Source organism: Bos indicus x Bos taurus, chromosome 1 (genome assembly GCF_003369695.1).
Source record: "Bos indicus x Bos taurus breed Angus x Brahman F1 hybrid chromosome 1, Bos_hybrid_MaternalHap_v2.0, whole genome shotgun sequence".
In the NCBI taxonomy this organism is placed as follows: Eukaryota; Metazoa; Chordata; class Mammalia; order Artiodactyla; family Bovidae; genus Bos; species Bos indicus x Bos taurus.
The window spans coordinates 65,729,658-65,744,057 of record NC_040076.1 but is presented as its reverse complement, the minus strand read 5'-3'; the positions used below and the strand labels follow the sequence as shown (position 1 = coordinate 65,744,057).

Here is a 14,400-nt window from a genome sequence, read left to right as displayed (position 1 = left end):
AGTCAAAAGACTTCATTTAAAATTTGATTTGGGGAAGTTTGTTGAAGACATCAAATTGTTTGGACACTTGCCTAAATAGGATCACAGGTCAGTATGAAACAATAGTTGTCTATTTAGCAGATGAAGAAAAATTAAGTATTAGTTTTATATAAGTACACTATTGATAGTAAAACTTGATTTTTAAAACCCTTATAATAATTCAGTTTTAGCCAGCTTGATTACACATGGTAAAATCTTATCTCTCTTCAGCTTTTTGTATAACTTTAGTTTATCTTTTGTAACCAGAAGCTGTAATTCAGACAAAATTACTCTCATTTCCCTTAACAAAATGCATCTTTATTATCCATGCCTTTTCTTAGCCAAGAACACATCCTGCTTTCCTTGCATAGGGAGATGTTTCCTTTGTTGTTTCTTGTAGCTTTAATTATTGTATTAGAATTTGTAACCTTTGAAAACCTTAAGTTCTGGTGAAAATTTAGAAACTAAACAATTGTGGACTGCCTCTTATGCTAGGATTCTGCAGCTTGGCAAAATCATAAAGACTTTGTAACTTCTAGAAACATATGCTTTCTCATAGAAAAATTTCTCAGCATGGCACTGTTGACTGAAAAAAAAAAAGCACAATATGAGAGTTTTGAGTTAAGGTCTATTTGGGACAAAATGAGAAGTATAGCCCAGAAGACAGTGTTTCAGATAGCTGAGAAACTGCTCGAATGAGGTAGAAGGGAAGGCCAGTGTCACATATGATTTTAGTGAAGAGGGTACGTGCAGTCAGGCACACATTTTGGCAGAGGCTTGCTGCTAGTCACGAGGAGCAAGGGTAACCGTTAATGGTTTTAGTGCTTTTCTAGATAGGAGGAGTTGTAAGAATTGGGCCCATAAACTCTTCTAACTATCTGAAGATGTGTTCTGTCTGTTTTTCCCAGAGCACTGTGTGCCTGGGAAATTCCTGATTTCTCCACCCTGAACTCCTTACAGGGCGTGTTGAAGGTCACATCTATAGCAACTCAGGATTTAATCTTTGTGGAGGTAGATGGAAAGTGCCTATACTTGGCATCACCAAACATGTTTACTAATAACCCCAAATTTTATCTCTAGTTTTTCAATAATAGGAAGCCAAAAGTAGATAAACCTACATAAGGTAATCTTTCACCTATTGTGTCTTATTTGGAATGATCTAAATGTTCAATAAATTTCCATTACTTAACCTAGTCTTGGCAAAACTTTAGAGTTTTAGACTAAAAATTCAGGAAGCTTGTTTGAAAAGTTCACCTAGAAAACTTTTAATTGTCCTTTTATTTATTTAATTTACTTGTTTTAAACCAGCAGTCCTCAACTGTTTTAGCACCAGGGACTGGTTTTGTGGAAGACAATTTTTTTATAGACCAAGGTGGGTGATGGGGGAGGTTTTAGGATGATTTAGGTGCATTATATTTATTGTACACTTTATTTCTATTATTATTACATCGGCTCCACCTCAGATCATCAAACATCAAACATCAAAACTCTAGGTCTTAGAGTTTGGGAACCCCTACTCTAAACAATTATATTTAGATTATAGTAAACATTTTGCCATGTCAAATTATTTTTCTTACTGACAAATTTGTCAGGTAGAATAAAAGTATTATAATAATACTAATAATTCTTAAGACAGCTCTGTTTTAATTAAATCAATAAGCTTAAACTAGTTTTTATTTATTATAGATTAATTTAGATAACATAATCTTGAAAAGCATCTGAGTTAGTTATATTCTTTAGAACTTTAGAATTGTGAATCCTTAAAACTTGTCTTTAAACCAAAAAAATAGAGCTCTTATTGTAGACAATACTATACTTCCAAAAAATTTAAAAAAAAAAGATTACACTTCTGAGGAAGATTTTTAACTCTATTTAGGTTATGTATTTAATCTGGACTTGGTATCATGAGTTTCGCACAAGTGATGCCATTTGGAGCCTCTGGTTTTTCTCTTTGACAAACAGATTTTCACTTTTACTAGCCATATAGATGAAAAATTATGTCTTGGTATGGTTTTAATGTGCATTTTTATAAATATGCAAGATGGTAAATTTTTTTCAAATTTTCAGAATTATTTAAAGAAATATATGTGAATTATCTGGTTATATCTTTTCCTTATGTTTCTACGAAGTTATAGTCTTTCTCCTCCTTTTTTTTAAAGCATCTTAAAATCTTTTCTTTTTAAAACTGATTAGAGTTCCAGCCATTCGTTTGACGTGTACATTTCATAAATTTTCTCAAAACTTACCAGTTGTATTTTTACTTTATTGCATTATTTTTGCCATGCAGAATTTTCTTTCATTTATTTTTTAGCAATCTTTTTTTAATTTTTGCTTTTCAATTGTCATAGTTATAAAGTTTTTCATACAGTGAAATTAAAGAGGTATTCACATATTTTAGTATTCATAAGTTTGCATTTAGATTCCTGATGCATTTAGAATTTAGTTTTGTGTATCATGTTAAGCCTGGATCCAGTTTTACTTCTCAGTGGCTCTGATTTATAAAAGAGTTTATCTTTGTCCCGGTGATTTGAGATGCCACCATCATATATTAAATATCCGTATGTAATTAAGTCTATTTCTGGACTTTCTATTTTATTACTATTCTTTCTGTCAATTAATGAGCCAGCACCATGCTTTTATTTATAGTGGCTTTACTTTATAGTGTGTTTTTTATAAAGGCTGTATAGTGTCTTTTAATGTCTGGTAGGATAACTTCTACCTTATAGTTTTTTCAGTATTTTCCTGGCTATTCTTGCATGTTTGCCCATATGAAACTTAAAGTGCTTTTTGATATTTTATTGGAATTGGGTTGAAATTTAATAGAACTGATTTATCAGGAGTTTTAAAATATTTTCCTCATACAGATTTTTAGGAGTTTTAATTTTCTTCCTACAAATGTTATACATTTCTTGTTAAATTTATTTCTATTATATTTAATCATTATTCTGTTTTTAATTGATGGTTGTCTTCTGTGTTTTCTACATAGTTATTACTTGAGTATGTAAAGGCTATTGAGCTTTATGTATTTTTTATCCATACTTTTCATTGTTTAAATTACTTATCATTTACCATTAAATCAATTATCATTGATTCTCAAAGATTTTCAAAGTATGGTCATATCATTTGCAAATAGAGATATTTTACTTTTTCCCTAACAATTCTTGTGCTTCTGACAGATTTCTTTTGTCTGATTGAATTAGCTATTAATAATAGTGCTATAGGTAATGGTAGTAGATAGTGGTAACAGAGATAGTGGACATTTTTGCTTTGTTTATGCTCCCAGTGGAAATGCCTCTGCTACCGTAATAAGATACTGGCTTCAGGATTATGATGTGTGTTTGTGTGAAAAGTGAAAGTCGCTTGGTCATGTCCAACTCTTTGCAACCCCATGGACTATACACCCATGGAATTCTCCAGGCCAGAATACTGGAGTGGGTAGCCATTCCCTTCTCCAGGGGATCTTCCCAACCCAAGGTTTGAATCTGGGTCTCCCTCATTGCAGGCAGATTCTTTACCATCTGAGCCACCAGGGAAGCCCCATGTGTGTGTATGTACAATCATTTTCGGAAAATGGCCATTAATTGCAATTTTCTCAAATGTTTTGTATCAGGAATGGGTATTAAATTTTGTTAAAGAGTTTTTCAGCATCAATGGAGATAGTCTTAGGTTTTTTTTTCCCCTGTTACATCTGTTAGCACGTTATATTAATAAGATTTCCTACTATTCAGTCAGTTTTATATTCCAGAATAAATTTCAGTTGGTTGTGGTATATTATTTTTTACATGATGCTGGATTCTATCTGCTAATATTTAATATAGTATACTTTTACATTGTTACCCTTAAATAATATTAGTCTGTAGTTTTCATACATGTGTTCATGTGTGTGTTTGCACAATCTTTACTCAAGTTTTGATATCATTGTTTGATATCAGACTTGCTTCATGAAAAACAGGAAGATTTTTCCTTATATTCAGTACTTTTGAACTGTTTAAAGTTTTGATATGATTACCCTATGAAACAATCTTGATTGTGCCTTTTAGTGGGGTTAGTTCTTTGACCAGCTTCTCTGTTTTATTTTTTCAGAAATCAGTCTCTTTAAACTTTCTACATCTAGTGGGGCCAGTTTTGGTAACCTTTCTGAACAAAATTATTTATTTCATCTGGATTTTCAAATATATTTTCATAGAGATCTGTAAAAAAGTCTATTAGGAATTTAAAATATTTCATTTCTCTTTTTTGATTTGTTATTTTGTAAATTTCTACTTCCTTTTTTCCCTCAGATCAACTTGTGGTCTATTTTGTAAATTTAAAAAATCAAAGATTTTGTTTTACTCATGAGGTCTACTAAAAAAAAATCTACCTCATTCATTCCTTAGTTTTTAATTTTATTACTTCCCACTGCTTTCTTTTGTTTTACTTTGTCATACTTTTTGTAGTTTTTTTTTTCTAATTTTATTTTATTTTTAAACTTTACATAATTGTATTAGTTTTGCCAAATATCAAAATGAATCCACCACAGGTATACATGTGTTCCCCATCCCGAACCCTCCTCCCTCCTCCCTCCCCATACCATCCCTCTGGGCCGTCCCAGTGCACCAGCCCCAAGCATCCAGCATCGTGCATCGAACCTGGACTGGCAACTCGTTTCCTACATGATATTTTACATGTTTCATTGCCATTCTCCAAAATCTGTGTTGAACTAGAAATTTGTTGACATTTATGTTTTTATTGATAAATAAAATGCTGTGTTTTTAATTTTGATACTATAAATTTAGTACTGTGAATTTTCCTATGGTCACTTATTTTAAATGTAGCCAGACATCTGATATTTAAGGCTTTCATTATTTTCTTTATAGGAATTATGGAATTTGCATATTTTCCCTTTTTGGCTGGGTGGAAGTTCTTTTTTTGTCGTCGTTAGTTATTTCTAGTTTTATTGCATTGTAATCTAAGTGTGTTTTATAACATTTCTACATTATGAAATTCACTAACAGTTTGTTTCCTAATACAGAATATGATCAATACAAACTGGATAGATATATTCTCTATAATAAAAATGAGATATTTTCACAAAATCTACCTTATTGTGTTAATTATGTCTTATTCATTCCCCAATGCCAGTACTTCATCTGTCTTTGAATTATTTATTAAAGTCTACCAATTGTTAGTGTGCTTCTCTCTTTGTCCCCTTGTGTCTCTTACAGTGTTTGCTGATGGCTTGTTATTCAGAGTGTAAATATTCATAGTAAATATGACTGATAGACAGTTATCTTTATTGTGCTTTTGGTTTTGAGCATTAAATTATACCCTTCTTGGAGTGCCCCTCACTGCTTTCTTCTTGTTTCCCTTTGCCTGGAAATTCCTTTTCCCGTGCCTTTATTTTTAGCTTTCTTGAATCGCTTTGTTTTAGATGTGAATTTTGTGTACCACATTGAGTTGTAGTAGTGTTTTGCTTTCTGATACAAATTGAAAATCTTTTTTTGGGTGTATGTATGCTTTGATGATTTATAATGTAATTCCTCATTTTAATTTTTTAATAATTAAAAATAACAAATGAACATATGAAGATCTTTTTAATAGATAATTTAATTTTGCTCACATTGATATGAATAATATGTCTGGTGTAAATTCTCTCAAATTATTTTATAATTATGTATTATGTAATGTTTGCTATGTTTCTTTATCTAAGGGTGCTCTTTGGGACTTTATTTTTAAATTTAGAAAAGTTATATTTTTGTTTTATTGGATACCTTTTATTATCTGGTTTGTTAAGATTTTAATTGTATTCCATAATTCCTATCTATTGCCTTAACAGCAGTCACTGACATTGAACTTACTTTAGCTTTCTTTTACCCTCTACCTTTTCCTTCTATTTTCAAAGTGCATTATTTCTACCTTATCTCAATATATAAATTTTGTATGTTAATTTTCCACCTTTGTTTCCTTGTAGGGGTAGGAATGGAAGATTAATATAATCTACATTTTTAGTTATTCAGATTTTTACCATTGTTCTTACTGCTGAGGTGTTCCTTCCTGTCTTTGAACAGATGAAACTTATCCTCTAGTAGATTTAGATTTCATGAGGAGGGCTTATATAATATAGAATTCTCCAAGTTCTTGTATGTTTAAAATTGTTTTTCCATAACCTTAATATTTGAAGTACATCTTGGTTGGACGGCCTATACTTTCTTTTATTGTGTTTTTTGAAAATGTTATCTCTTTGCTTTGTGTGCTGTTTTTGAGATTTCTGATGAGAGTGTGATTCTTTTGCCCGTCCAGATATGTAGGCCTTGAGGTTTATTTTTCATATTTTTGATAGTTTTACTAGGTGTTTTAACTATTTCTTTGGAACAAAGTACTTAAGTTAGTGTCTTAAAAGCAACTAGTATTATGTATTATCTCAGCGTTTCTGCAAGTCATGAATTCGGGAGCAACTTTCCTCGTAGCTCCGGTTTGAGTTTCTCATAGGGTTGTAGTCATCTGAAGGATTGACTCAGATCTGCTTTTAAGATAACTCACACACATGCTGGCAATTTGGTGTTCAATTCTACACATGAGCTTCTCCACAGAGCTTCATGACACCCTTATGCCTTGATGGTTGGCTTCCCTCAGAGTGATTGACCCAAGAGAGAGCAAAATGGAAGCTGCAGTGTCTTTTATGGCCTAGCCTCAGTTTTTAATTGTGGATGAGATGCTAAATTGGTCCCTGTTCTCCTTTCTTCACTAGAAATAGAAGTTTCTTGGCTTCCATAATTTTTATGGAAAATTAAATTTCCCTCATCCTGTTCATCTTCTCTTTGTGATATTTCAGTTACATATATGTTAGACTATTCACGGTGTAGAATCTATTATTTTACTATGAAGAGCACTGATATTTTATCAGTCAGTTAGCTTGGCTGAACTCAAACTTTTCTAGGCAATAGTTCAAATCTTTGTTCAGTTGTGTAGACTTTTACCTGGCTGCTTGGAGTCTGCACACAGTTGCATAGTTTTGAGGTCAGCTAGATATTTGGGCAGAATTTATATGAAAAATTTTTGGTTCTCCTCTGTATCTCTCAGTTCTGAATTATCTCGCTTCATTTTGTATCTCTTGTAGTTACTCTGAGCTCTGTTTCACATTCTGTCGATAAACTCCAGTTTTCTGTTTAAGGATTCTGTCTTAGTGAGGCCTTCCCTGATGATGCTATTTAAAAATTGCAGAGCCACTCATACCTTTCTGGTGCTTCATTTTTTTTTTTTTTTTTTAACACAACTGTTATTTATCAACAGTTAACACAGTATGTGTTTTAACTTTTTTTATTTTTATTTTAACGTTTTTTGTTTTTAGAATGTAAGTTCTTTGAGAGTCTATATACTTTCTTCTTGATCTGTGCTATTTCTTCAGTTACTAGAAAAGCTCAGATTGATGCTTAATAAATACTTGTATTAATGAATGAATCAATGCATTAATTAATTTCATTTCCTGTCTCTTGTATAGTACTCGAAAGGCAGTGGATGAGGAAGAGGAAGCAGTTGAAGAGCGTCGAAATATGCGAACTATTTGGGTGACAGGCAGAAAAGGTTTAAGTGAAAGGGAAGCAGCAACCCTTATAGTAGAAGAAGCCAGAATGATTCTGCAGCAGGACTTAGTTGAAATGGGAGTGCAATGGAATCTACATTCCTTTCTAAATTCTGATACACACTCACTGACCAGCAGTGAGTCCGAAGTAAAAGAACACAAATTTATACCTCAAACTAAGAGTTCTTACAAAAGATTAACATCAAAGAAAAAAAGTGACACAATATTTAGTGATTCTGTTAATCACTTACCAGATACCATGCAAGATTTAGATAAAAGTAGAGAACATACAGATTCCTTTTATTATAAATTTCAGGATGGGAATCAAGAGTGTCATCATTCCATCTCCAGAGGGAAAAAACAGGCTTCTTTGAGTATTAAAAAAGGAAAGCTAGGAACTTCTCTGAATGAGGGGAAAGCAAGCACTTCGAAAGTTGTTCGGACTCTCTCATCACGGAAAACAAAAAGAGAAGCTTTAAATTTTAGTTCAGAAAAAGTGAGTACAATCTCTCAATCTTGGAAACATGGTAAGCATCGAAAACGATCCAGCGACAGTAGGCCTGTGAAAGACACAAAGATGCGTAGAATCAATTTACAAGAACGGACTATGTCTAATTCTATTCATTGTGAAGACTCTTTTACTTTAGATGAGATGAGTATGGAATTTAGAAGTCCAGAGCCATTTGCTAAAAATGTATCTTTCCGTGCTGAGAGAAGATGTAACATAATACCATTTGCATCACAAACAGAACAAAGTTGTTCTAGGAACAATAAAATACCTAATGATATTCTTGGGGAACACTTGATCACAGGATCTCAGAGTAAACATGTGATTCAAGCCACTAGTGTGGTCAGTGAAAATGGAAGAGAATTAGCTGTTGAATCAGAAAAAAAAAATAAAGTGGTGATACAAAATGATTCAAAAATCCAGAATGTTTATGTGAAACACCATGACACCCATCCAATTAACCAGTGCCTGGAAAAGCAGTTTAATAAAGAGACAAATACTCACATCAAACTGAATACAACAGTAGCAAAACAAATACCCTATGAGACAGACAGTAGTTATTTGAATAGAGACTCAAATGTTATTATGAAATGTGAAAGTACAAAGTTTAATGTTGAGGAAAATAAATCAAGTAATCTTAAGGCATCAGGAGATATCATAAGCAGCATTGAGATACCCAGTGAAGTACATCTACCAAGTGGAGCATTTGGTAAATTAAGAGGCCAGCCTGAGAATATTCTAAATACTCCTAGAGTACAAGGAAGAACAGATGCTTATGCAGCAGACAGAACTAAAAATAATTGTGTTTCTGACTTAGGTTTAGATCTCTGTGATCTTGAAGATAGTTTCTACCTGGATACTCAGTCAGAGAAAATAATTCAGCAGATAGCAACTGCAAATGCCAACCAAGAAGGACCCAAGGATACCAGCCTGGCAACAGGGATGATTCAGAAGAACCTAGACAAACAGAGCTCAATGAGCTCCTTTCAGAAAGAGCCTCATGTTGCTTTTCCAGGCGAACAGCATTCACTAGAAATGACAAATCATTTGAAACATAAGACTGTAGATGTTGTGAAGCAAAGCACTGATTCACATGAGGTTGATACCCTGACTCCAGAAAGGCCAATTTTTTATTCTCCAGTACTAGTAGGGGAAAATGGCCCATGTTTTAAAGGCAGTGAACTTTCTGTTACTGACTCCCAATTAAATAGTTTTCTTCAAGGTTATCAAACACAAGAAACTATGAAGCCAGTTATACCTGTGATTCCTCAAAAGAGAATTCCTACTGATACAGAAGTAGAGTGTCTGCCAGTTCCTGAAACAAGTTTGAATTTGAGTGGTAGTTTACTGTTTGACAGTTTCAGTGAAGACTACCTTGTAGAAGAACAACGACCTGATGGACAAGAAAAAGAACACCTTCCTTCTGAAATAACATCAGTCCATTTCGATGATTCTCTGTGTCTACAACCAGAGGGCATAATTAAAAAACCAGATATGAATGAGAATCAAGATAATCAGCAGCCATTGTCTTGTTTCAGTGATGAGTCTATTATATTTTCAGAAATCGATTCTGTCCAGATGGTTGCAGCTTTGGACAATGTAGACATAGTTCCTGTCCAGGAGAAACATAATACTGCAGAATCTCTAAAAATACTGAAACTGAGTGATCAAGTGACTGTAGGTAATGATGATTCCCAAAGAGAAGTAATTGGAGAAGAAAAAGATAAAAGGTCTCAAAAATCCAAGTTAACTGGCACAAGGCAAGATAATTCATTTCTATGGTTAGGAGCATCATTTGATTTAAGTCCAGGACTGCAAAGGATTTTAGACCAAGTGTCCAGTCCTCTAGAAAATGAAAAGCCAAAATTAACTGCTACAGACTTGCCTGGTTTGAATGGAGAAAATGCAGAGGTAAATGACAGACAAGTGATTTCAAATACGGAGCCAAATCAAGTACAAGGAATTCCATTTTCACCTAAAATTGTAGTAAGAGGCAATCTTGAGGCACTACAGAACGATGTCATTCATGGTGAAACCTCCCTCTTGCCTTGTAAAGAAAACTGTATAGTTCGTGATAATGGACTCATTCCTCCTACACCTATTCCTTCTGATTCTAAGTTGGCATTTCCAGATATTCTTGGAACATCTGTGAAACTTAAGAAAATTAGTCATGGTTTTAAACTTGGTGAAAGTTCTTCATTTTGCTCACCTTCCAATAATAAAAACCATGATTTACATCCAGAGAGTAGAAATGGTTTTAAAGATAACAGTTCTATTAGAGACACAAATTTTTCACCGCAGTTACTGCAGAATGGATCACAGTTAACTCTAGCCTCATGCAGTCCTGAAAGTTTGGCCATAATTGATGTAGCAAGTAACCAAACTCTCTTTCAAACATTCATGAAGGAATGGCAAAGCAAAACTCGATTCTCCATCTCACTGGCTTGTGAAAAGATCAGTAATTTGACATCTTCTAAAAGTGCTACTATTGGTGGTATGTTTAAGCAAGGTAAGATTAAAAAAAAATCTTTTACATTTGTATGTAAAATAGTGTGACTGAGACTTTGCAGAATTGGATATTAAATGTAATAAATTTGTTCAAAGTTTAATAAGTTTCTCCTGTGTAGGTTTACATGTAGAACAGCTTTGTTGTTCAGTGCAACTCTGTGTAAGAGATGGGGAACATCTGGACACATGGGTAGGAGAGCTGAGCAGTGACGCCAAGAGCGCAAAGCTGGTAGACTGAAAAAGTGTAGACCACTAGGACATTGTTTGTTCCTCTGGCTCTGATCTTTTGTTGTGTCTGGGGTCTATCAATCCTGTGTCTGCCTCCTTCCAAGTAGGCCAGAGAGCCCATCTGAACAGCCTTGCTATAGCAGCTCCCCACAGGAGTTCCATACCAGTGTTGTCGCCCAAGTCACTGACCCAGCAGCCAAGCTTATTGCGACTGGAGACACCACAGCTGGTGTGTCTGGTTCAGAGGCCAGAATTGGAACAGTGTTTGACAGCTTAATGCTTCAGGAACCTGTCTGTTAAATATAGCTCTTCTATGCCATTCTGGGCTTTGCCCTGGCTGAGGCCATAGGGCTTTTCTGTTTGGTTGTCTTGCTCATCTCTTTATTTTGTGAGGCTCTGTGGTAGTTTCTCATATATATCTGCTGCTTTAGCTCTTGGTCATGCCTAGTGTTAGTGTAAAGTGTGCTGAGCTTTACCATTAAACACATTTCTCTTAAGAAATCATATATATATACACATATATATGGAGAAGGCGATGGCACCCCACTCCAGTACTCTTGCCTGGAAAATCCCATGGATGGAGGAGCCCGGTAGGCTGAAGTCTATGGGGTCGCTCAGAGTTGGACATGACTAAGCGACTTCACTTTCACTTTTCACCTTCATGCATTGGAGAAGGAAATGGCAACCCACTCCAGTATTCTTGCCTGGAGAATCCCAGGGACAGGGGAGCCTGGTGGGCTGCTGTCTATGGGGTCGCACAGAGTTGGACATGACTGAAGCAACTTAGCAGCAGCACACATATATATGTAATAATCATATATATATAAAATATATTAGTTTGAATATGTTTCTAAAATTTAAGATGTATATTTTGAATATGGTTCAGCTTTTTTGTGGCACCATAATGATATGGTTTTAATTAATTAAAATATAAATGATTTACAATATTGAATTAATTTGGGGTATATAGTGATTTGGGTATATAGTGATTCAGTTTTTTATAGATTATACTCCATTTAATGTAATTGTAAAATAATGGTTCTATTTCCCTTTTCTGTACAATATATTCTTATGGCTGACTTATACATTGTAGTTTGTACTAATTAATCTTCTACTGTTATCTTGCCCCTCACACCTCCTTATCCTCAATCACTGATTTATTCTCTTTGTTTGTGAGTCTGTTTATCTTTAGTTATATTCATTTGTTTAATTCTTTAGGTTCCACATATAAATGATAAAATACAGTATTTGTCTTTCTGTATGACTTATTTTACTCAGGTCCATTCATGTTGTTGCAAATGGCAGACATGATGGTTTGTATTAATTATCATTGCTCATGGGGAGCTGGTGGGCTGCCGTCTATGGGGTCGCACAGAGTTGGACATGACTGAAGCGACTTAGCAGCAGCAGCAGCATGAATTATTTTCTCTTAAACTGTAATATCCTTATTCACTTATGTCATAACAGAAGTACGTAACAAATAGGCACTTTATTTTCAGTGTGTATTAGCTTGTTTGCCAAGACTTATCTCAAGTAGAATTTATAACTCCACTGATAGTCATGAATTCTGTACTGCAGTGTTGACCACAAAGCCTCACAGGACTCTTCCAGGTTTTCAGAGACTTGAAACTTTTAGTCAAATAATACCATGTATTCCTGTCTTATTTCATGACAGTAATGATTCAGTATTATGGGGGATAGCTGTAGTCAGCTTGACAACATGTTGTGGAAATCAAAGATTTGATGAAATTTCTTAAATCTCTGTATTATGAATCAATTTGTTCATAAAGTTCAGTATTTGTTTGCTACTCAACTCAGGAAGAATATGTGTTAATGACAAGTTTTATGTACCTTCAGTGTTAACTAGTTCTTTCTATTTTTCATCCAACAAACAAAATTGAGTACATTTCCTGTGCTAGAAGTTAGAAAGATTAAAAACTTTCCACTTAAATTTAACAAATATGTGCCAGTTATTTTCCAGGTATTGGGGATATAATTGTAAATAAGATAGATTAGTTGTTGACCTAATGTTTTTGACCAGCGTCTTTGGAATTGAAAATGTATTATGTTAGGAAAAATGTTGACTGCATATACAAAACCATACCTAATTTTTAACCAGCAGCAGCAAGACTCTTGGTTTTTCTAAGTGTTAAACTGTTAAAAACTGTTGGAGTTTCTAAGTGTTAAAAGTTGCTGAGTTTGCTGTAAATTTTTTGTGGTGTGCAAGGGTCTTTATTTTTGAGTTATAAAAATTCAAAATGCAGCTTTTGAAAAACTTGAAGTTAATTTTAAACTTAGTCATTATTACAGATCTCTTTTTAAGAAGTCTTTGGTAGATTTTTCATAGTGACAATTATCTTAATTGATGGGATGCCTAGAAAGATCTTATAAACATCTAAAAATGATTATCCATTTAATGCATATTGTAGGGGATCTGAAAAATTTGCTTATCAAATGGTTTTTATTATCATATTTAATGTTCAATTTAATGACTTTTAGAGATTTTTAACTATTTCACTTTGGATTTACATAGTTAGTTTCCCTCAAGAAGCCTCTATTAGAGATGATGGATTTCCTGTTAAAGACTGTGATGACATCTTACTGGTTGGGCTTGCAGTATGTTGGGGTGGAAAAGATGCTTACTATTTTTCACTGCAGAAGGAACAAAAGCATTCTGGTAAGTAATCACTATTTGGCTAAGTTATATAATTTTAATGCAACCTCTATGAGGATAGTGACTTTTTTGTTGAGAATAGTCTCCTGATACTTACCTAGACTTTATTTTTAGTAATAAGAAAACTCTTTTCATTTTTTAAAAAATCCTGGCTATTGTATACATTATTTCACATATTATCTGGAATAATGTTTTAAGAAGCACCCCCCAATCTCCCTTTCTCCCTTCTGCTTGTCACATGGAGCTATTAATACTATGTTTTCTTTCTGGGGGTAGTGGAGCCTTAAGGACGTGCTGGCCACCTAGAAAATTTGTTTCTGAAGACTGGGTCAAAGCAGTTTCTTTACAGGCTTGTTTCCTCCTATTTGGTATATCTGGAACTCATTTAGAGGCAATGATGAGCTAGACGTCTACAGTAGTTGAATCACACAGGCTTTGGAAAGGTCATAGAGTTAAAAGGATATGATCTAGAAATAATTTGTGAGCTGATTATGGTGGTTGGATACCTAGTTGATTATTAGGTTTTAGAAGCAGAATTAATAAGGAAACATTTTAAAAGATGCGTGTAATGTCTATTCCTGAGTAAGCACGAAACATTTTCAGTTGTTTTGTAGGAAAACATCGTACGGTGAGTAGTTACTTGAACTTCTTTTATTTTAGATGTAGTTTTATACATTTATACTAAACTTCCCTGTAAAATGAGTTCCTTTTTTAAAAATTTACTTCCAAATAACTTTTTTGTCTTTAATTTCACATTCTGAGAAATGTAGATTTATTTTTAGAATCTTAATGTTTAGAATTTTCTCCTACCTAATTAGAGCTCATTCCTGTTGAGGTATTTCAAATCCTAAAAGATGATGCTGTGAAAGTGCTGTACTCAATATGTCAGCAAATTTGGAAAACTCA

At 33.8% G+C, this 14,400-nt stretch overlaps 1 protein-coding gene across 1 annotated transcript in view; it reads left to right on the top strand.

Moving 5' to 3' along the window:
* POLQ (DNA polymerase theta) overlaps window positions 1–14,400 on the top strand; it is a 105,388-nt gene that overhangs the window by 47,644 nt on the left and 43,344 nt on the right. The window contains 2 exon segments of the mRNA XM_027531193.1: window positions 7,496–10,593; window positions 13,354–13,497. Of these exon segments, the coding sequence (XP_027386994.1) occupies window positions 7,496–10,593; window positions 13,354–13,497 (3,242 nt within the window).